This window comes from Aulonocara stuartgranti (genome assembly GCF_965226115.1).
Source record: "Aulonocara stuartgranti genome assembly, chromosome: 16".
NCBI lineage: Eukaryota > Metazoa > Chordata > Actinopteri > Cichliformes > Cichlidae > Aulonocara > Aulonocara stuartgranti.
The window spans coordinates 29,053,708-29,077,470 of record NC_138952.1 but is presented as its reverse complement, the minus strand read 5'-3'; the positions used below and the strand labels follow the sequence as shown (position 1 = coordinate 29,077,470).

General features: G+C 38.7%; 1 protein-coding gene across 2 annotated transcripts; it reads right to left on the bottom strand.

Annotated features, from left to right (window-relative positions):
• Positions 1–2,609: 2,609 nt before the first annotated feature.
• itm2bb (integral membrane protein 2Bb) lies at positions 2,610–23,129 on the bottom strand. Of its 2 annotated transcripts, none has more exons than XM_082508553.1 (7): positions 22,882–23,129; positions 6,897–7,055; positions 5,731–5,799; positions 4,513–4,656; positions 4,028–4,138; positions 3,185–3,335; positions 2,610–2,934 (listed from the first exon to the last, which is right to left on the bottom strand). In XM_082508553.1, the coding sequence occupies exons 1-7, from the start codon at positions 22,963–22,965 to the stop codon at positions 2,846–2,848; spliced, it is 807 nt and encodes a 268-aa protein (XP_082364679.1). In that variant the 5' UTR covers positions 22,966–23,129; the 3' UTR covers positions 2,610–2,845. The 2 variants fall into 2 exon arrangements, with proteins under 2 accessions (XP_082364679.1, XP_082364680.1); XM_082508554.1 differs by having other exon boundaries at positions 6,924–7,055.
• Between the last annotated feature and the right edge of the window lie 634 nt (positions 23,130–23,763).

Sequence of the window (23,763 nt, the reverse complement as noted above, 5' to 3'; positions counted from 1 at the left end):
GACACAGGAAGATTATTTTCTATTGTTTGCTTTATATTACTTTCGATTACTTGCTGGTATACCTGCATTGTAATGTTATCTAAAAATCTTATGTTTACCTGTATAATTTTGGATGTTTTTTTAAGATAAGAACATTTATTTATACTACGTTTGCGTAGTTATTAAAAATGTTTCAGTAAATAGATGTAGTGGACTGGGTGTCTGCCACTTGGGATCAGAGCCAAAGGCGGATCATGTTTCTCTTGTCAGATTTTAGCATTCACACCCCAGATTGATATTCCAGGCAGCCATCATGTCTGTAGTTATTCATGGTGCGTGTTGCTCCGTCTGAAAAAAGGTGATGTAATCCTCTGAATAGCTCCAATATAAAATGGATCCTCACATCTTCAGTTATGAACGGGGTATTAGGTAATCATATCTCCAATTGTAATGACGGCAAAAACAAACTGATAGACGTGTTCAGGATAGATGCTAGACCTTTGGAAAAATGTGTATTTGTGAATAAATGTGAAATGCAGCAAATGTAAAATACAAATCTCTATATGTACTGTAAAAAGCAAAAATCCCCCAAAAAATTATATATTATTGAAAAAAAAAAAAAGTAGGAACTTTGGTTGTTTAACTATTACTTATTACTCTGGTGTAGTGAGAATAGTTATAGGGGATGTCTTTACCAGTAGGAACAAAACTTATACCCCCCTTTTACATTTCTGAAAGCTGGCCAGTGGGTCTTAATTGAGTCTTTTCAGGGCCAATTCTTGCCCCTGGGCCTTATGTTTGACACCCCTGATGTAGACCCACAAACAGCCTGTAGGCTCCTGTTTGAGGGCCTCAGGCTGGCACAGGTTGGTAAGAGGAAAGCAGCTCTAAAAGACCTAAACTGAATCAGTACAAGCAGGCACAAGTTGAAATTAGCAAACATGAGTGAAACAATAATGAAGGTTTAACACGTAAAACAGACATCAAAGAAATCTAATAGTTTTTCAGTCCAGTATTTAGAGCAGATGTAACTGTACGAACCTCAGCTTTTATGACCTGTCTGCAAACACCTCCCTGCTCCATCAAGGTGACTTTCCATCCACTGCTTTCCCCATGAGCCCCCTGGGTTAGGGCTCTCTTGATTAGTGCTTTAATCATAGACAAATTTCCACCAGGATCCTATGACACACAGGCAGAGAGCCCACTGTGACAGCTGATCTATGTTAGTTCACTGAGGTAACGACTGCATGTGATGACACCGCTGTAAACAGCATGGCCACTGACACTGTCAGTCACATTCTTTATCATGAGTTATGATCTGTATGATGAAAACAAACTGTGTGGTGAACAGTACACTGACTGAAGAAATAATCTGACCTTTCATTAAAGTCAAAGAACCCATAAAAGATGTAGCGCTGATGCACCAGTGTAGCCCACAGTGGGCTGCCACAAACGATTACTTTTTGTGATTAGTCGACTAATCAGGTCATGCATCCATTGGACGTAAAACGTACAGCTTATTGCACCAGCAGCATCTGCTCTTATATAACTATCATTAGCTTACAGCTTTAAGTGTTTAAGGTCTGTGCTAACTAAAAATAAAGACAAGATGATAGTTTATTAAATTTTAATGAAATTTGCAGATTGTTTCGGTGAAGTTTAATAAACTCAGCCGTCTGCTCCTTGCTATCTAAAATATAACAGGACACTGGAGTATATTCTCGAGCATCTCACACTTCTGAGAATCAGTTGTCTGCTTGACGTTTATTCAGCTGTGTAAAAACTATAACTTTAATCTCAGCCAAGTCGATTTACTCTTAAATCCTACTACTTATTCCTGCGTCTTTTGGGATCTTACAAAGCTTCAAACGATGTGTCGAATATTAAATTAGTCGTCGACGATTTTAAAAGTCGACATAATCGTGACTAGTCGACTAATCGCGGCAGCCCTAGGCACACTAAAATAAACATGTACTGCTGGTTTCAAGTAGTCTGATCCTTTGCTCAATAACAGAAATACAGTCAAAATAATTATTAGTGTATATACACCAATTAAAAGTTTATAGGATTTTTCTGAAGCTTCTGGCACAGAAACACACAACACGCCATTTATAGTTTCTACCATTTTCTTTATTCTGTATGTCTGCTTATGTTTATAGATCATATACACAAATTGGTACAAGAAGAGTTATCCAAAAAAAAAAAAAAATTACACATTCATAAAAAGACAGACAACCCCTGTGAAAAAGATTTTAATATAAGCGTGTTTTTATTTCTCTGAGCTGTCTTTCATCTGAATGAAAATATTGTGTTCTTCGGTCAGATTTCACACACTTTAAAGCTCAGCAGCAGAAGCGCGCATTTACACTCTTATTTTAAGATCATTTTCCAGTTAAGAAAACAAGTGCAGTGTATTAACAGCTACAGCAGACAAAATACAAAAAAAGTCTTTGTGGACTGAGTGGTATAAAAGTCGCCCTGTCTTAAAATGTTATATGTGAACTGAAAGCAAGGAAATCTCATATTTACCCACGTCTATTAATGAAGAGCTTGATACTATGTTTGCAGTTAATTTGATTAAAATAATTTACTTTTGTATACTCAGCTGGCTGTAAGCTAATTTATCTCTGAAAATAATTTCTGTATAGAAATTGGAAAATAAAACAAAAAACGCAATGCTTCACTTTTTTTTTTTTTTAATTTTAGGATCACTGAATATTCACCCAACAGCATCACATTTCACCACGCTCACTCACTCAAACTACCTGAAGTAAAGAACAGGAAACAATAGACAGGTGCGGATTAAAAACACAATCTCACTGCACGCCAGTGACTTTAAGAGCACGTCGTGAGGCGACGAGGCGTCTTAAGGCTCACAGATCAGGGTTTCCACCACAAACTGACTCCCAAAGTGACGAATCTTGTGGCAGTTCAGAGCCTCGCGCTTCTGCATACCTGTGAGGTGATCAGAGAATCTCTTATATAAACTTGTATGGCTGCATTTCGTGTCTCATGTTGCTGAAAGAGTACACAGAACTTCCAAACATTCAAATACACAGATTAAAGGTTGCAATGATTTACAATCTCTCTTAATGCTTGCTAAACATTTGTATGGCAGTGCATTTTGTCTTTGCCTTTCCTGTTTGGCATCTGTAGTCTTATATCTCTGTATGTTTAAACCTAAATGAAAGCCTGACATGCTTACCCAGAATCCTGTCTCTGCGCTGCAGTTTGTAGGTGTCTTTGCCTTTGCAGAGGTTGTTGATGAAATAGCCGAGCTGGTCGACGTGCTCCAGGCGCTCGGTCACCATCATCTCCTCACGGACCAGGTAAGACTGAGGCAAGTAGGTGCCAGCCTGGGCAAAGGGAGGAACCAAATGCAAATTATTTAAAGCATGGTGCAAATATGTAAGAGCTTGCGCTTTTTGGGTCTGTATTTCAATTTTTGGACATCTCTTTTCTTTGAGGAGTGCCAGATTCTGCTTAATCGTCATTAATACTGGAACCTGTATTAATAGATCCATGGCAAATATCAATTTAAAGCAGGCAGCTTGGTGGTTTCAATTCATTTATTTTGGTCCCAGCTGTTTGGAACAGTTTGAAGTGTTTTACACGAGGAAGACGTTAAAGCATCTTCCCCGAGCATCAGTTAGGAACTAGTTTCCTTAACATGTCTGGGAAAGTATGGAATGGTAAATTTGAGCATGTAGGACAGCTATAAATCATGTCATCTAAAACCTAGATTATACTCCATAGTGGATGAAGGAACGGACAGAAGGAGACCTGATGACCGAGAAGCCATTCCTGTTAAAATTCTTTCTCATGGGTAGTTGGTGCATTGTAATGTAAATTCTGTGGGGACAAGCCTGCAGGTTAAAAGAAAAACAAAAGAAAAAAAAAAAAGGCAAACATGTAGACATCCACACAGACCCTCAAATTCACTGTCTGATGATGAAACTGTTACTTGGACCTCAGCAGATTTATGGAAATATAATCCAGGCTTAAGCCAGCACAGGAACACAAATAGGTCTGAACCCTGCACAGTTACCTTGATATTGATGAGAAGGTCCAAAAAGTCTTTGGGAGGCATGACAATGGAGGTGTTGAGTGGGATGACATAGCACTTGTCCAGAAACAGATCCAGGTAAGCAGTCAGCCTCTGAGAAAGAAGGAATACAGTTAGAAAACAGAAAAGTAACTGGTATTTGCTTCTTTTTTTTTTCTTCTTTACCTAGTAACGGAATAGAAAGCTGAGTTGGTTATCTTTAAAATCTAAATGTTAAATAGCTAAATATATCTGCATACAGTTTCCCATAAAGGTGCCTATGCTGGGAGATGGGTAAATCATCTCAGGCTGAATTCCTACTGGCTGGTTAGCAGACACTGCATCACTCACAACTCACATGTTCTTCCTAAAATTCTAAAGCTGTCAGAATGTTATTCCAGGTGATGTTTGGTCTACTTTGAATCCCTCTAAATGTGCAACCGTAGCTTTGCGTCAACATCACTATTTCCATCTTTTCAAGTACATACCCGGCTGAAGTCGTGGACGATGTCAGCTGGGTCTCCATCTTCAAACTCGGGCACTGGCACACTGATTAGCTCCACCTGCTCTGTCTCCAACACCCGGATCGTCTCTGACATCTGACGCATGTGGTTTGGCAGCTCCACCTCCACCTATGAACCAGTGCGTAACATTTTTAATAAGTTACAGTCACTGGTTACTCAGTGAAACGCTTTCCTTCTACCTAAACATAATTCAGAATTGTTTTTGGATCAAGTCATATTTTCTTAAAAAATACTTTTGGTACAGAAATAAAACCACATGGTGCAAAGCTTGGAGGCCTGTCAGCTCATACACTGATTTATGGCAGTGATGCGAAACTGACTAGGCTCACTTTCCTAAAAGAGCCCTGCAAGCAGAGGTCAGTTAGTCACCAACTCAGGACATTAATCAGTAACTCAATTGGTAATGATTAAATGAAAACAATAGACACACTGAACCAGTGTCACATACTGAACACAAACATATAAACACAGGCCTGTGTTGCAAGGGAGTTCATCATACTCATGGTATCTCGTCCTTATCTGGCTTCACCTACCCTCGCATCTTCAATTAGACCAACCAAATAACGCTTGGGGATTTTCAACTCGATACATAACCCAGAGTTTCACAATCTAACCACAAACCCGTTCACACATGAAAGAGCGAGGAATAAGGAATGTGCTAGAAATGATGACATAATTCTTCACAATCTTATTTAAGATCGCCAAGTACGAGGCTTAGGCTCAGGTTTACAGAGCAATGATTTCGATTTGAAGATGCCTGCAGCAAAAAAACCCAATTTTCCTAAAAATGTGATACCTGATGGGTATGCAGAGAAAACCAAAAGCTTTTTTCTGTCTCTAAAACCAGCTGGCCCTTCTGTTATCACTCTGGGGTCAAGAAGTTGTTTGTTTGTTTTTTTTTAAATAAATGAGCAAAATACTCTCCAGAGAACTGATCAGTGGGTCAGTGGGTAGTGATTTCGTACCCGCTGGTCTCCAACCTTGACATATCATGCTCCAGAGCAAATCAGGTTTCCATCTTGAATGGCCACCATACTGATGTAGCCCACTAACAAATCAACCCCTGTTGTAACCCTGATAGCCGAGGGTTAACCCTGAAGCACCTCGCTGAGCTCCCAAATCCTGCTTCATAACACAGGCCTCTGATAAGGAAAAGATACTATATCCAGAGTTTTGCCATACCTCATCCTCCTCCTGGATCATGAAGTCTTCTTCGCGGTATTTGACGCCACAAAAAAATACTTGGCCCTCCTGTGGTTAAAAAAAAGAAAAAGAAAAAAGGAGACAGAGATGTGACATTTTTGACAAATAAAGCGTAACAGAACATACATCTCAAATTTGAGGAAGTCTTATTCCCAGTGAGTCCTTCAGTTTCGTCTGCTTCACAGCATTTTGTTATAACTAATAACATCAGTTTTTGACGTTAAAAGTTTAGTTCTCTCTGGAGAAATGCATAAAAACAGATACTTCTGTAGACACAAAGTTTTTCTGAATTTAGAAACAGCGCATGTTCGCATTTCCTTAAGGAATGTAATGTGACAGACATGGAGACAATTTGATTCTCTTTAAATTTAGAGAGAATTTGGATTAATAAAAATAGAAGAGGACATTCAGCCACATCACAGCCATTTACAGAATAGTAAACAGGAAGCCTGTTCAGATCAGCGACGGGTTTATTCAGTCTTCAGCTACAAAAGATGAGCTCAAGTTGATAAACTCAAAACAGCTTGGTCTAGTTTGTGTCTAGAACTGCCACTGTGCTGTAGGCGGAGCTTAACGTGACAAGAACAGCTGGCAGTGGCGTACATGCTCTGACCTGTCGCGCTGTGTCAGTTCACATTTACTTTTGCAATTTCTGATCCAAGTTTCATGCCTTTTCTTACCCATGTCATGAACAGAAATTAAATTTGAATGTGTTTTCTTCAGAAAGTGGAGCTGAAATGTGTTTAAAAGTACATATAAATTTGTACCATGTGCTTTGCTCTTCACTGTCAGTGTGAGCTGCAGGAGTACAGCTGAGCACGGAGCTTTAAATAAGGGTGGTTTTGTTCATGGAAGGACAATAACATCCTAAATTATATGCAATTTTGCAGTAACATACATATGCATGTTTATGTTCATCACTGTCACTGTTTTAAACAGAAAATGTGGAAACTTATATATTCCATTATGAAGTTGATAAAGTGGTGTCACCATTGGCCATTAGTTTTTAATCATAGATGATCAACTCTTCCTGAGCCACCGCCATCTGTGACATTCTGTTGTAATGTTGTTAACTGCATTTCTACCTGTCTGCTTTCATATTTAACAACGCACCATTTGCTCCATGCGCTGTATGAGATACTTACCAAATTGTCCTCAGGCTCGCTACTCACCTCCATGACATAGTAGCGATACAGGTAGGCACCTCCGACCACCACTCCAGACAGCATGAGGGCCAGACCGAGGCACATGCACCAGCACCAGGCACGAGACTGGTGACGCACCAGCACCGCAGCCTCAGCGTCCTGCAGGAGAGGGCAAACTACTGATTAGATACGATTAAGTTTAACTGCCTCCAATTATACATTCAGGGATCTGAGAGAATCCCCCAAGGATCAGTACGCATCTGGTTATTATCGTTAAATACTTGTGATGATTTTCAACACATGCCTATTATTTCAAACCCTCACAAATGCATTTTCCTGAGTTTTTAAGCATTAAGCATTCAAAACCACCCTAGCCTTCAAGGCAGGGCCTCCTCCCAGAAAACAAATACACTGATGAAACTGCAGCTGGTCTGGGGAGAAGCACTTTCTTAAGGATAAACGCAGGGAACAAAAATGCTGAGTACCACATATGAAAAGTTTACCATGCTGGACCTACTCAGGTAAAGTCTAAGTTCATGTAGGACAGTGCACGCACCAAGTACTGCGGTTATATAAATGTACTTAATAGCACTCCACATTACATTAATTGAAAGCAAAAATCAGCAGTATGGGTTGAATACTGTGCACATTTTGTTGTTTTGTTTTTTAAAATAAATTCAAATGCACTTAGACTCAAATAAAAATCAGAACCCGTCCCAACTTTCACCAGCTTTTCAGCCGGGAAAATATCTTGAACTACGTCAACTATTAATCCAGAGGCCAGGGTGTGAGATGAGGAAAGTGTGTGTGTGTGTGTGTGTGTGTGTGTGTGTGTGTGTGTGTGTGTGTGTGTGTGTGTGTGTGTAAGAAAACAAAGGCTTTCTTGAGATCAGATGAAGCAGGCTCAACATCTCTTTTCAGACTAACACAGCATCAGGGTGACTCATCATGATCCGAATCACAGAGGGGGGAAACAAACAGAGAGAGTGAAAAAATACCTAAAAATGTGAAAAGAAACGAAAACAGAGATGAAAGTGTGGCTCTCAACTCGTTCTGTTATTACTTCACTGGAATCTTCAGGAAAGAGGAAACTACAATAAGATCCGATTTACATTTTCTGTTTGTTGAATAGTGACTAAAAGGAGTTTCAATCAGGTAGAAACTTCTACTTGATTTGCATTTTCTTCTTCTCTCTCTGACCAGTGGGCAGTAAAAAAAAAAAAAAAAAAAAAAATCTGGGCAAGGTGAGGAAGCATGTTTTCTTGTTCTGGTTTCTCGTGTCACTGGAATGATCTCTTCATGCTATGTTCTTTTATTAGATTTGAATCGCGTTGCAAAGGCTGGAAGAACCGATAACAAGAAGCACTGAAGCTGTCCTGGTAGCTTTAAGGCAGCAAATGTTGATTTTTTCCCCTGCGCTTTCTTTTATTTACCAGTTTCCAACCAGTTCTCTTGTTTGCTCCTGAGCAGCTATTGTACAGTGGCATTTAGAGCCCCCTTTTATTGAAGTCCAAATGTTTTAAAAGGAAGAAAACACAATCCACATTTGTGGAGAACCTTGCACGCGTTCGTTTGCTGAGTAGCAATAAATGCCGGGACACTTCAAGGGGCAGCTTTACCACCAACACAATAATACTGCCTTTGTGAGGATGAGAAGTTGTTATATTTGCATCAGCTGAAAGTCACGCTCTGCCAGAAGAGGCTCACCAAGCTGCAAGCGTGGCAACATTACTACATGATATTGCATGCAAGTCCAGCTGGCATTTTTGTTTTAATAGCGATTTCTGTTTATGCCATAAAAGTTACTTTCTCTGAACAACGTAACAAAGGAAGCTGAGATTCTAACGTGAGCCGAGAGGAGAAATGAAGATTATGGGATTATGGGCAAGTAATTCAACAGCTATGAAAAGAACAGGGGTTTTAGCTGCAAACAAAACCTACACTGTGTACTCCAGCCGGGCACGTTCTTTTAGGATAAAAACCTCCAACACATTTGGGAACACGTCTGAAGTACAGCTGATCTGTTGCTTTCCTGTGAATACCATTTTCTTTTTTTAAATTTCCTGTTAAGTCTGAAAATAAATTGTGCGGTTTCCGTTACAGAAACACAGACGAAAACATTTCATAATCTTTTTTTGTGGCAGTTTTGGGGGTGGGGGGCACTGATATTACATAATTATGCTTTATGCTTGCTTTCATAATTAACCTGGTTGACCAAACATTTTAACGTAAAGACAAATTGCTCACAGTGCTGCACTATGTAAAAGGCCCATCCTTCTGTCTTAACTAAAGCAGAACATCCAAGTCTCCTATGTTCATATGTAAACCACGCATGTACACCCATGCAACAATTAAATGATCAAAAAAGGCTAATATTTAGCATGCATTTCCAGACAGAGTGTGTTTGCTAATTTCCTAAATCCTTATTGGTCTAGAACTGGTTCAGTTCAACAGTGTGCTGTATACAATAACACAAGGGTTGACAGGAAAATGCTTATTATTATTATATAATCAAACCCAGGGGATATTATGGTTATTAAATCATCCTGGTTAGACCAAGGTCAAGACTACATGTGTAAATTTTATAAAATGAACAAACACAGTCTTTTGTCACACTGATCGTAGTTAATGGTAAATGGCCTGTATTTGTATAGCGCTTTACTAGTCCCTAAGGACCCCAAAGCGCTTTACACAACCTGTCATCCACCCATTCACACACACATTCACACACTGGTGATGGCAGCTACATCGTAGCCACAGCCACCCTGGGGCGCACTGACAGAGGCGAGGCTGCCGGACACTGGCGCCACCGGGCCCTCTGACCACCACCAGTAGGCAACGGGTGAAGTGTCTTGCCCAGGGACACAACGACTGAGACTGTCCAAGCCGGGGCTCGAACCGGCAACCTTCCAATTACAAGGCGACCTCCCAACTCTTGAGCCACGATCGCTAATCACTAAAATGTTAAAGTTGTTTTTTCATGTTTTAGTACTTGAACTTAACACATTTATACACTGGATAAAAATTTTTTAGGACATCCTCATCTTTTGTGGCCTGCAGATATACTGTGTCATCACAAAACAAGACTTGTCAGCATGAATTATCTGCTTTGAGAACAGCTGACTTCCAGTTTAAAGCTTGTTTTTACATTTTTGATTGGTCAGTGAAGCATTACCATGCATTTCAGCATATCGGGTAGAGAAGAAGAGTGTTAAGAGCCTTTTCTGTTTTTTTAAAGCAGCAGCAGGGTGGCTGCTGAGAAATAGATAGTCAGCCCTTTCAGATCTACAAGTCAAAGTACAGAAAGCAGGAGAGGACTCTTAGAATGTAACATTTTTCCTGGAATGAACAGAAATACCGGTAGCGATTAAAAAAAGGAACCAAAAAGCAGACGTTAGCATGAAACCAAATATGCGGACAAATAAGAGGAAGTGGGGGGTGAGACCGTTTAAAAAGTACACACTGGCTGACAGATCAGCAACATGTTAGTGTCAGATGCAGTCAGTTTAATACCACCACTGCCTGGCAGAAAGACACCAAATTGGGAACATTTCCTCAGGCTTTTCTCCATCAGCTGTATAGCTGGGGTCACCTCTGCTAAATAAGGGGTTTGCTCCAATCACCGACATGTCTTTTTGGTTTTAAGGGAAGGGGAAAAAAAAGTTAGCAAAACATAAAAAGCAGAAGTCTCTATAGAAAACAGAACAAAAGAGTTCTGAGACCTTCAAGGAAGGACGCATGTATTGCAGTTTAATTAAAAAACATTTACTTTAAGGATCCTGATTCAATATCACGAAAGAGACTTAACCCAAGCAAAAAGCTCATTCACAGGTACTCACAGCTCTCCACAATTGAACAGAGCAGAAGGAAGGAAACTAAAGCAGGAAAGTGTAGAGTAGTGCTGTCCAAAAAGGGTGTGAATATTGGCTCCAGTGGCAAAGCTGCAATGAGTTTACTAAGGGTGAGGTTAAATAAGGACTGATGACGACTTTCTCCCTGAAATGGTGAAATCCATGTTACTAATAACATATATGTCAGACCTGGTCTGCGGCTGAACTGCAGCTGACCGTCTATGGTTGGTTCATGTCTTTAATGAAGGATGAACTGCATGTGGTAACATACAATCTGAAAACTGCTCGCTACTCTCCAACAACAATTTAATGCACAGACCATCAAGCATGACGAGGAAGCATCAGTAGCAAGTTCACCAAGTAAAAACGTTTTCAAATTTCAAGACAAAGTTTGTATCAGGACCTCTGCTGTGGAGCACTGCTATGTCTTTTTCCAGTTTTACAACCATCTCTTAAAGTCTCACCAACAACAAGACCCAACAGGCCTTCAGACCAACGTTTCATAATTCCAACACACGCACCCTCATTATACCACTCCTATGTCAACACGGGAAAGCATGCCGACGTCATGAGAACAATATGTACAGTCAAAAACTCTACACTCAACACTCAAAATTTGTATCATTTCATCATTATTTGAGGGCCTACAGATTATTAATTGTATCATTACATTTAAAAATGTTTATGAAGTATATGAAACTGAAACATATCTGAGCTGGCCCAACTCTCAACACAAACATCTTTTTATACACAATGATATTTTTGTTTCTCAGTGCTGTCTGGTTAAATGACACGTCCTCTTTTGTTCTTAAGCCAGGAACGACTTATTGTGTAAGCTTTTTGTTGTGGTTGGTGGTCACCAGTGATGGGTGTAGCACATTCCAAAGTGTGAGGTTAATGTAATCAGATTACATTTCAGTACATTTCGACTGTCCTTTGTGTTACCATTTTTGTGTTCTCGTGCAAACACTAAAAGAAAGATTGTGTGTCCTCATTAGGACAGGGATTTGTGTGCAGTGTGGTTTATATTGTTAATTGTGTACAAAGTCATTTATAGAGTAATGCAAAAGCAATGCAACAGTAGTGCAATAAGTTACTTTCTCTGGTAAGTAATTAATGAACATACAGCCTTACTTTTGAGAAAAGTAATGAGAATTGTGTAATACACTACACAATAGGGCACTCTTTTTGAGGAACAAACCCAACACTGGTGGCCACATTAATCCCAGGTTTGAGCTGCTGCTGTGAAGATGAAGGCTGCTGGTTTACACTGTGCTGAAGTGTCCTCTGGGCTTCATTCACAACACCACAGGGATCAATGACGGTGTTTGTGTGTCTTTGAGATGAACCTACGGGCTGACCACACTAAACCCACCACAACAAACAAACATTTTCCAGTTAATTATGTTTGTGGATTCACATGGTTAGAGCTATTAATCTGTGTGTGAAGATCTTTAGAGTCATTGTGGCCACAAACCCTGCCCCCCCCACAAAAAAAAAACAAAAACAAAAAAAACAACCAACAACAACAAAATAAACAAACCCAGTTAATTTTCCAGAATTAAAGTTGACAGCCAGGAAAAATAAATGATGTTTGTGCTCAGTGGTCAACAAGTAGTGGAAATCCTACAGAAAAGCTTTACAGTGTTGCTTAGTTGTTGAAAGTAAAAGACGATCAAGTCTCCAGAAATAAATCTGAGAAGTTCTTTTTGCCTTTTACACCTTAATGTAACACAAGACATGAAGTAAATTAAACTAGGGGATCAATGTTGATATTTATGCTTAGCATAAAGATATTAAATGTATGACAGTATAAAGATGAGGAGGAAAAGCTCATTTGAGAAGCTAGAATTCACTGAAAAGCAAAAGTACTTTTGCTTTGAAAGCAACTTCATGATTAAATGTAAACCACTGGCAGCCGTGTGTGTGTTTATGTTCAATTCATTACTATTACTACTATTTCAGGAATATTTTAGTTATGCATATATTCCATTTCTGTCAGGCTTTGGTTACCTATTAATGCAGTTCTTTGTCTTTTGCAGGCATACTGAAAGCTTTAACACTTTTTCAGTTCACCTCAACAAATATGTTTCATGTTCTGTATTGTGGCATTTTTCTTGTCAATAATCAATATGCAAATAAAGTACTATTTAGAACTCCCTGTGATCCTAAGCACGATTCAGTCTTTCAGTAAATGTCTTAAGCGGATAATGCTGTCCATAAGCATCAGTCTACCTGAGGACGGCTTGTGTTTCCATCTCTGTGGATACAGGTGAGTATCACTGTCCAAGGCGGGTTTTATTTCAGTCTACACATGAAACTTTATCTTCACCTCTGAGCTACATAGTGTGTCTGTGAAGGCAGTAACTGGGTAACGTTAGGTCGAAAGAAGAAAGAGTAGAAAGAGTGTAAGGAATATAAAAGAAAGCAGCAAATCTTTGTGTTTAAAAAGCCAAAGTCAGCAAGTGTGTCACACTGGCTTAAAGGAAAAAACAACAACAAAACCCACTGCAGAATAAGAGCACTCATGTCCAACGTAAAGAAATTAAAAGAGTGTGGATTTTCTAATGGAAATAGATTTAAAAGTAGCTCTTGGTGTACTTACAGAAGCATTTAAGGGAAGAGCTGAAATCCTATTAGGGGTTCATGAAGTGTATTACCATTGGCTGAAGTGTATTACAGGTGGTTAAATGTTGATCCTCCACCACACAGTGTATTTATAAGTATGTAAACATACATTAGGACTTAGATATGTGTCACAGATATAATACTAATAGCATCATGGTGGGACGCAACCCTACACTTTTTCACTACGTTAAGCAGTGGCTGTGCACACCATTCAGATAGTGTGCACTATGTAAATGTGCATGGGCTTCATAGCTGCTGTCATATATATGTGCCTGCTTAGTTAATCCTCCCTCTTCTTGAGTTTCAGTGGTCGGCAGCGTCCTGTGGGAGGCAGCTAAAGCTCTCTGGCTGAGTCTCCATCTGACTGATTACACTGTAATCCTTTTCAAGCAGCCCACGTGTCTGAGACAACAACCAACCAGAGAACAAACAAGCAGAGAGCAACAGAGGAAAGGTTAGGTCTGTAATCCAAATCTGTAATTAGGTTTACTGATGAATGTGAAGGTGGAAGAAAATTTTTTACTGGCACATGTGGAATAGCTCCTTCTCAAAACTGAGAGAAAACATTATTTTCATTCGATTGTTTGCTGAAAGACGTGATAGACGGAAAAGAAAATCAATATTACGTAAAAAGGAGACCTTTTAAATCTCAACAGACTACTAATGATAATGATTACTTCCATAGCTGATTATACTGTCGTCAGACAGGGCAGGGAGGTTCACCAGGTTTCATGCTGAAATTAGGAATCAAAGCACAGCAAGTATGTACATGAAGCTCTTAACCTAAATACTGCAATAAAGTTTTGCTTCAAAATGCCCACAACGTCAACAAGATACAACCACAGGTTCCTTTGAGCATCTGCATAAACAGCAGGTGTAAGCATGTAACTGCTCCAGCTCAGCCTCTATAAAACCACATACACTCAAAGTATATGACACCCAAACTGTGAGGCTCGGCAGATACAACTGCTCAAACATTTAAAGACTGAATTCATAAGATAAGAAGAACTTTATTTATCCCGAGGGAAATTCTGTTGCAATTAAAAGGCTCCTCCAAATGCGGCCGACAAATGTGTCCTTCATTTCCCTGGACTTGAAGAATGGGCTGGAGGTATTCTTCGTGGCCCAACGTATCCCACAATTCATAGCGTGGCCCAGCCAATTCCAGGTTCCAACAATAAAGCGGCAGCTACTTAGTTTTAATATTACTCTTTCTGGGTCACAAAATTTTCAAGATATCACCCAATATATCGGGTGATATCTGCTCGATTTATCAAGACATCACATATTTGCAAAAGTGCTATGCCGTTTTCATACCCTGCGCAGTCTTTCGCTACTGTTTTATTTGTTCCTGAGTAAATCGGTGCGGCTGATATTCAAGTTATAGTTTTCACACAGCTGAATAAATGTTACAAAGAAAACTGATTAAACAGAAGTGTGAGATGGTCGAGAATTTACTCCAATGTCGTGTTATATTTTAGGAAGCAAGGAGCAGAGGGCTGAGTTTATTAAACTCCACGTCCACACGTATTTTTGAAAACAGAGATTTAAAAAAAAAAAAATCCCATCCACATGTAAAAGCCAAAAACGAAGTCAAACGGTGTCAAGAACATGCCAAATCCTAACCGTTTATGTTGTATGTTGGCCAATCAGAAGTCTAGGAACCTGGAAGGAAAAGAGTAAACAGGATTTTAACTTTAAGCACTTCTGAAAAGTTTTTGGTTTTTCTGGGAAGACTGCTAATTTTGTGTTACTTTTAAAGTGCCTTCATCATTTCAAATGTTAATGACTAAAAACAGTATTTTGGCTGGTGTTGACTCACAACTTAGAAATGGACAAAATGCACACAACATACATAAATAAACATTTAATTTAAAAAACATTATTTTATTCAAAATCGACGATGACGTTGGCGTCGGGATTTGGGTTGCGAGAGCGTCTGTGCTGAATGTAGAAGCCCCGTCCGAAGTTCACTCTGACAACTCCGTCTTTCTAAATGGATGAACAGTATCTGCGTGTGTATACGCAAGCGTGTAAAAACTGCAGATAGTAAGATTAACAGCAACAGTATTTTGTCTCTATCTGCTGTTGTAGAAATTCATCTCATGTAAACAAAAACATCGTGACGCCAAAAAAGGCGCACAACTTTGACGTTGCATGACTAAATCTCAATTTTCCTCGTCCACGCATAAACGCGAAAACAACGTTTTTTGAAAATCTCTACCTTGGCAGGAGTTTTTAAAAATCTGCGTTTTCAAAAATACCCGTGTACGTATGGACATAGCCTGAGACAGCTGGTGACAGCAGTGTATATTTTTACAAAGTACCAGAACTTTGTTTAAAGTACAGTAGAAAATGTTCACAAATGAAATGCTACAACTAGAGATAAAAAAAACAACAACTTAGCACTCTTTATTTTCTAATACTGTCTAGTTTCGTTGATGTTCAAAAAGACTATATACGGGAAAAGGAGTCTAGTTTCATAATCTTCGGAATACAGTGGTCCCTCGCTATAACGCGGTTCACTTTTTGCGGCCTCGCTGTTTCGCAATTTTGCATGCTGTTTTTTTTTTTAACAGTGCATTGTGTTCTGCGTCCTGATTGGCTGTAGATCATTGTCAATCAATCTCATGCTGCGTCTCCTGTACAGTACAGTATGTGTTCAGCTGGTCAAATTTACATAAATCTTCAATCGCTAGCAGTGTGACTCTGAAGTGCTGCACTGTATGTTTGTAAGTTTTCTCCCAAACAAACACAACAATGTCAACGAAACGTTTTGGACCCTCAAAGGCACCTGCGGGTTCCTTTGGTTTCATTCTATAATACTGGACTTTTTTTCTACGAAGGTTTGAACTTTGAGAGTGTTTAAACAAGAGAGAGAAGTGTGAAAATGTTCATGTGTGTCTGAGAAAAGTGTATAAAGCTTATAGTGAGTTGTTTTACAATCTTAAAACATTTTGCAGATTTCACCTATTGCAGGTTGTTTTTGGAACGTAACTACCGCGATAAACGAGGGACCGCTGTATACTTCTCTTATCTGTACTTCAGCTTAGACACTTTATTAGCTGACACGCACAGGCCAAAGTTCAACCTTATCATCTATTTCACTCATCACAGAATGAGAGGATGAAGACGCACACTGAGACGGTTTTGACACTTTTGCAATATGCATAGTTTGAAGACTCATTTCTTCTATTTGACAAATCAAACTTATTATCAAACGCAGCTGCAGAAGCCATTTTGTAGCACAGTCAGTACACAGAGGTTGCACGACGTTGGTCCCAGGAACTTGCTCATTTATAAATAAATGGGGGAGTGGTTTGGCTGCTTTGTCTTGATTGTTACTTTTTAAAAATGTATTCATTTTAAATTAACCTGACTTGAATACAAAAGTGGTTTCTCATCACTACAAAAAAAGTCTCTTGGTAGCTGGCTGTGTTTTACTTATTTAAAAAAAAATATAATTTAAGTCGTGCAAACTTTTTCTCAACATATAATTGAAAGTAAAAAAAAAAAAAAAAAAGCCCATCAAGTCAGGAGAACTCAACGTTTATATTTAAGCATGAAATTAAACACTAGACTCTTCTGAGAGTGAAATTTTCAGCGCAGTGGTTTCCTCCTGTGATGTTCTACACTCAGCTTGACACGGCTGCAGTTGATTTGAGGACAGAGATGTGAAAGCTGATCTTTAATAAGCACCACCCGCAACTGCTGTAGCACTACAGCCTGATTCAAACACTGCCGCTCACCAACTGTGAGGTAAGCACAGGTGCTCCTCCATCCAAAGTTAAGCTGAGGTAGCTGGAAGTTATTTGCCTTACCATCTAAGCAGTTTTCGTCATTTAAAACCAAATTATCATATATTGGCCTTGTTTTTCTCATCTTAACATTAAGTACTAATAATGTGTTTGTTGTGTAAATGTGCCTTACAAACGCAAAACTGCACTGTCTCAATGACAATATCTTAATGTGATGAAAATCCTGTAGTGTGCTGTTGAAGCACTTGGTCAATAAAACTGATAATTTATTAAATAGAAAATTTTAAAGAGAAAATATGTAACTGAAGAACGCTCTAAATTTGCACAAAGCTGCAATTTTGTAAAGCAGACATAATAGTATATTTATTAACACTTGAAATAAACAATAAGTGGACAAAAAGCATAAAGATTTTACTAAATTTGCAATAATTATTCTGCCGACTTGTAAGTCAAATAACTGTTTCAAACGTTTTAATTGGGGGGGGAACCAATCTGTTGGCTAAAGCTGAATTTACCATCTCAGACTCAGAAATATTATGATAGATTATTTTCTGTGCATTAAATAATAGGATAAATTGACTGTATGAGAGGTTTTTCACTGGACATGAACAAAGTTCTGGTTTTGGACACAGGGTGCTACAGCTGGTATTAATACTTGCTGAGTTTCCTAATGTGTTTACGGTCACCTGTAAATTATTTGCAAGGTTGCTATAAAACACACACACTGACATTGTTCTATACCAAATGCAGTGTATGGTGGCTACACAGCAGCTGTCTCTTATATAGCAACTAGGAACAACACCGAAAGTATAAAGATGCAAGTCCAGCACTATGACTGTGCATGGCTCACAGCCATCCTGTATAAAAGAAAGACTGTAAACACAATCAGGCAGACAATATAAAGGGCTGCAAAGCCACATCACAAACAGCACACTGCTCTGTAGGTGCGGTCATGGCCTTCAGTTCAACTGCTGTGCAAGGATGTTTCTATCAGACCTTAACAGGTTAAACAATCCCCAATAATCCTGAGTGTGTCTCATACTAACGACAGTCACTGAGACAACTATAGAGGGAAAATAGGTCAAGCTAAATATTTAGGCTAAGCATATCTTCATGCTTAGTTTAGCTGTCCCCGAATACACCACAAGTGCTCAAGCAGTATCTGTGGAGCCAAACAGGCTTGCAAATTTGTTCCTGTTATACATGAACCTCTATGCGTTTCATTCACATGGCTTTTTGCTGTCTGGTAATACGCCAAGTCACTTTGTTAAAAAACATCTATTTACTCAGAGCAGATACATAATCAAGCACCTTTAATTCATTTCCAACCAATCTTAGAGAAATTTGTATTTGATGCAAACACAGCTGTATCCATCATAAAACATGCTGATAATTGTTATTCAATTTATCTAAAGAATACTATAAAATATCAAGTTTACAAAAGTTCAATATGCTGTTTTTCTGCTCATAACTGAGCTAAAATATAAGAAGAATGAAAATGAAAGGGAAGTCAGACAAGAGTTTATCAGACAGATAGTGACTCAGAGAGTAAAGAGGAACCCAACAAAAAGAGAAACTATCAAAATTCAAGTTTTTTCTTTGGCAAAGTATGTCTTCATCACTCAATATAAGCCAGAACATACTCACTGCTTAGTTCAGCTAGAGTCAAGATGATGCAAATACAGCCTTTAATTAACAAGATCTATTCACAAGTAGTAAAATTGGAAAAATGTTCTGTAGCTGAGTTTGTGATCATCAGCAGTTGCAGGTGCTGGATTTTTAACTGGATTGCTGTCGATCTTTCACCTACTCAGCCTCCAGTGGCAAGCAATCAAAGTTTTGGTTAGCTATTGGATCTCTATCATTCCCTGTGAAACAAGTCTTCCACAGTTCAACAGTCTGCTGTTGTCTGGACCGCTCTTTGCTCCTGCAGACATTCTTTTGTTTAGTCTACCAACCAACAAGGAGCAAATGGCTGATCTTGTGAGACCTCCTACCATACATAATAATCATGTGGCATTCTCCCCAATCAGTAATGATTAATAACTGTATCTGAATCCAAACATCCAAGGAAAATTCACAGCTATAACAGGAGGCAGGAATGACCAAAACATCTGATGAGGGCAGAACGGGATGGCTTACAGACAAACTCACTATCTCCAGCCTGTCAGACCACAAGACTCATGGCACATTCAAGTGTCTGCCATCAGGCCACCTTGTATCAGCAAGACTTGGCTCATCCCGCACTTTAAAGCATCCTAGCTCCTATTTTTGTATCATAACTCATCTGTTGTTTACTAATCGGCACATATGGCAGTAAACCAGCAAGCTGCTACATTTACAAGATTTGCAACTCACTGAACTACAACAGTGTCTGTGTTCACATGAGCAATGAGGAAAAGAAACGAGGAAAAGAAAACAAACAGGAGCCAAGACCTCAACAGATTGACTATTTTTATAATCAAATAACCTCCCCAACACACATAAACACAACTGGCAAAAACATAAAACATTTGCTAGTTCCTGTTTGGTCCTGTGCGGTCTGACCAGTAGAGCAGATTCCTCCCTCAGGAAGCAGAGCAGCAGGAAAATTTCCATGAAGGCAAAATAGATGACGGTGTGATAAACTCAAGCCTGCTCCATGAGAGTTTTTTTTTTTTTAATAATTCTTTGATTTCTAAATATGTTAGAAAACACTTTCCAACATATTTCCTTGACTACAGAATGAGGTATGGGTATGGTGAATGGTTTTAATGGTATTTCTAATGATAATGCTTATCAGTCCATTACTTTAATGGTATTTTTATCGGTACTTTCTGAAGAAGAAATGAATCAAATTAAAAACAGAACTGAATTTACATCACATCACATGATTTTTTCCAAGCTATTTTCTAAACTAAGGCTAATGTACTGTATTAGCATACTGTTCCTCTCAGCAATTTTTACACATAAACAAAACAAAGTTCAACACGTTTAATGAGGGATTAGAGAACCAGAGGAGCTGTTAAAGACTTAATAGTCTTTCACTTATTCAGCTAATATTCATCCACCTATGACCGCTACTCAGGGGTACTTAAATCAGATTAGATATGATCCAGTGCTCTCTCACTGCTACAGACAGGACTGGCTTCGCGTGCTGGATGCGGGTAATAAAACTTCCTGTTCCATCTCTGCTCCTGTCCACTTCTGTTGGTGGTTTGGGATAAATGGATTTTTTCTAGTTGCGATTAATTTAAACCAGCTAACCGTCTGTTAAAGCAGCTGCTTACTAATAGCTTTAGCCTGCAACGTTTATATTTTATAACCACTTTTATCAGTTTTTGGATCCTGTTGAGCAACAAGACACACACCTCGTTCCTTGACTGTAGAATGTTTTTTTTCCTTTTTTGTTTTGAGGGCATGTTAATACATTCGAAAACAGATCTGATACAGTGCAGAATTTTAAATCGTGTCTTAGAAATTTAGTAAAGCGTCCTCATTTATGAAGAACTTGTTGACTTTGCCAATGATAAATCAATTATTAATCACTATCAGAAATGTCTGTTCTTCCACATGAGCACCGGACTTCCTCTACAGCTTTATCCTGTTTTGTTCTGATTTCCTCAGTTTGAGATATATTGCTTTATACAGACACTTTATTATATATTTGCCACTTTTTGACATTTTATTTAAATGTTAAGTTTTTTTTTTTACTTGCATTGTATTTTATTGCATTAGACTTTTACTTATTTAGTGCCTTCACTTTAGTTTTCTGAACTCTTTTGAACTCTTTTGTTTACAGGTTGAGTTAATTTTTGGCGGTTGTAACAAAGAAATTTTCAGACTTTTGGGACAATAATGCACTTGTTATCCTATCCAGACTTTGTTAATTTAAATCAAATTAGAGGATAGGGGCTGATATCTAACTCTAAAAAAACAACAACACTACTTTAAAAAAGGTTCAGTAAAGGACTTCAAAGGATTACATTTCAACTAAATGCTACTGAACCCCACGCACGAGACACATGGCACAAAGTCCTCATTTGCTCTCTCCACAAGTGCTAGAAAATCCCCCAAGACACAACCCCAAACGAAGTGCAGAATCGCCTCTTTTCTACTTCAATCCCCCTGAAGGAGCACATTAAGCTCTGATTATCAAGATTAAAAAGATAAAAGTCTGTGACACTGAAGCTCAAGACACAGGGGGGTGGGGGGGTTGGAGGTGTATGCCACCTTCATACAATCTAATCCCACAATAACCAAGCAGGCAGATTGTGTGAAAGTTTCCAGCTAATGCAGAACTCTCACCACGAGTCAAGATAAGATATTCTCACAGCTTCTCATCGAGAATTACACTTTGTGGTTTGTCACTCATTGCACATCTTTGAAACTACAAGCAGCTGTTTGCGTTTGCAACTCCAACATGTAGCACGGTTGACATCGCAGCGCTCTCTGCATACAGAGAGAGCCCAGACGTCCTCAGTCAGAACGAAACAGAAACAACAGACAGCTCGTTTTACAACAGGGTGGAGGCCAGCGGGAAGATCTTGTAGACTTTACCGTCTGAGAGGCAACACGCCTCAGCAGCCCACACATTCAACTCCACAAGTCAGCTCGAAAGCAGCTGAACAAGCTCCTTCGCAGGTTGAGATCACACAGCAGTCACAGCCACTCTGCAACTCCAAAACTGTCATTTAGTTGCACTTTTCTAGTGAATATTGTGTGAAATGCACTGCAGTGTCACCATACTGCACAGCACTCCTTTGGGGGGGGGATTTTCCAACTTATGAATGACATTTCTAGGACACTCTACATACATACCTTTCAGACCACAGAGGTTGGCGAAGTGACAGACTCTTATGCCTTCCTGTGAAGCCTTTCCTTCCTAAGCCGTCATTAATTGCTGAGAGGTGCAGACTAAATATAAATAAATTTGCATGGACTTTTGAGTTTAGTGATGGGGAAGTTCCCACCTATTATGCTTTCTCTTTTGTGAGAGTGGCACCTTTCACCAAGACGCAATAACATAACATCTGCATTTTCTGTTGTGTTTTTTTCTTTTCTTTTTCCCCCCCCTCAGCACATTTTCACGTCCTTGAAGTCTGAGGCGAACTGATTGCAGAAAAAGGAGGAATAACTGGTGAGAACACTGACAACTCCTGTAATACGAAACCAGATTAAAACCCATCTTAAAATTTGTCAGGTAAAAATCTACACGTGATTTGGGGTTAAAAAAAACAAAAACACCAAAATCAAATTCTGTTTATTGACTGATCGGTTTGGAAACTACACGCTTTAACCAGCTAGTATACTTGCTGACCTCTAAAACGACATGAAAAGTCAAGCAAAGCTCGTTCCTGCACTTTAGAGCCCATAAACTTACATTAACGTTTTCAGAGTATTGCCAGACCAACTTAAAACGTGTAAATATTATATTTATGTGGCATTTAGTCAGTGTATAAAATAGATTTTAAAAAAAAATGGAAACAAGTAGAAAATACCGGAAACGTCAAGAGTATCAAAGGTGAAAAAAACAAACGCCACCTGAGAAAGTAACGTCCACCGAACTCTGAATTATTTGACGTTAGTATTTTAAAAACATATTGTATGATTTTAAAATGTATTATTTAAAACTGTTCAAAGAGTGGGGAAACTGAAATATATCAGGAGCCCTGTTAAACAACAGTATTGTGTCTCTACGCATTTATGCTTAACTGCGCCTTTTCCCCCACCGAGAACCTAGTTTGCCGTTAGCCATTTTCTACTCACTTTGTCCTCCTCGGGAATAAGAGTTTCGGCGTCCTTCTTCACATCTTTCTGTGCCAGAGCCGTGTTAAATGATACCTTGACCATCTTGAAACAAGTGGTGACAATCTCCGACAGAAAGTGGGAAAAAGCAACACAACAAAAAGCAAACAACAGCAAAGAGAATTTGCTCCGAAATAAAAAGAAGTCGCACTTCTTCCCCGGCCAAGTCTGTTGTTGTGATAAGAGCGACGTAAAGCTAGACTTAGCGTGACCGCGCTTCCGGCCTTCAAAATAAAAGCATATCCACGACGATTAGTCTGAGACGTTCCGACATTTGACTGAAATACGAAGCAAAATGGCACAATCCAAGCTTAAAACTTAGCTTACAAGCAACATCAATGTGAAACTATGTAAACATCTGTATCTACGTGCTTTATTATACCTTATTATACTTGCTTTTATTATGCTTTATTTTATAGCCTCTTCTATGTACGACATGTATTTCAAAACGATTTACAATAGGCCGAGAAGCACAGGCAATGGGAATGCAAGATAAACAACAAAATAAAACAATGCAGAAAACAATAAACGAAAAACTCAGTTAACATATTTAGTACTATACCTACTTAAAAGAACATATAAATGGCTGTTAAATAATAAAATAGATAAATAATACAAAAAAAGCAAGTAATAGACTAAAATGTTTTATTTAAATATAGAACATTAAAACTGTGCAAATATTATGAAAGTGATTAGATCACGACTGTTGCTCTAGTACCTAGAGCTGTCAATAAATATTATATAATTTACTTCCGAAATGTAATGGATTACATACACTAAACTCAAGACTTTATTACTATGACTATAATTTATAGAGTTTATTACTTTGCTGGGATATATTTG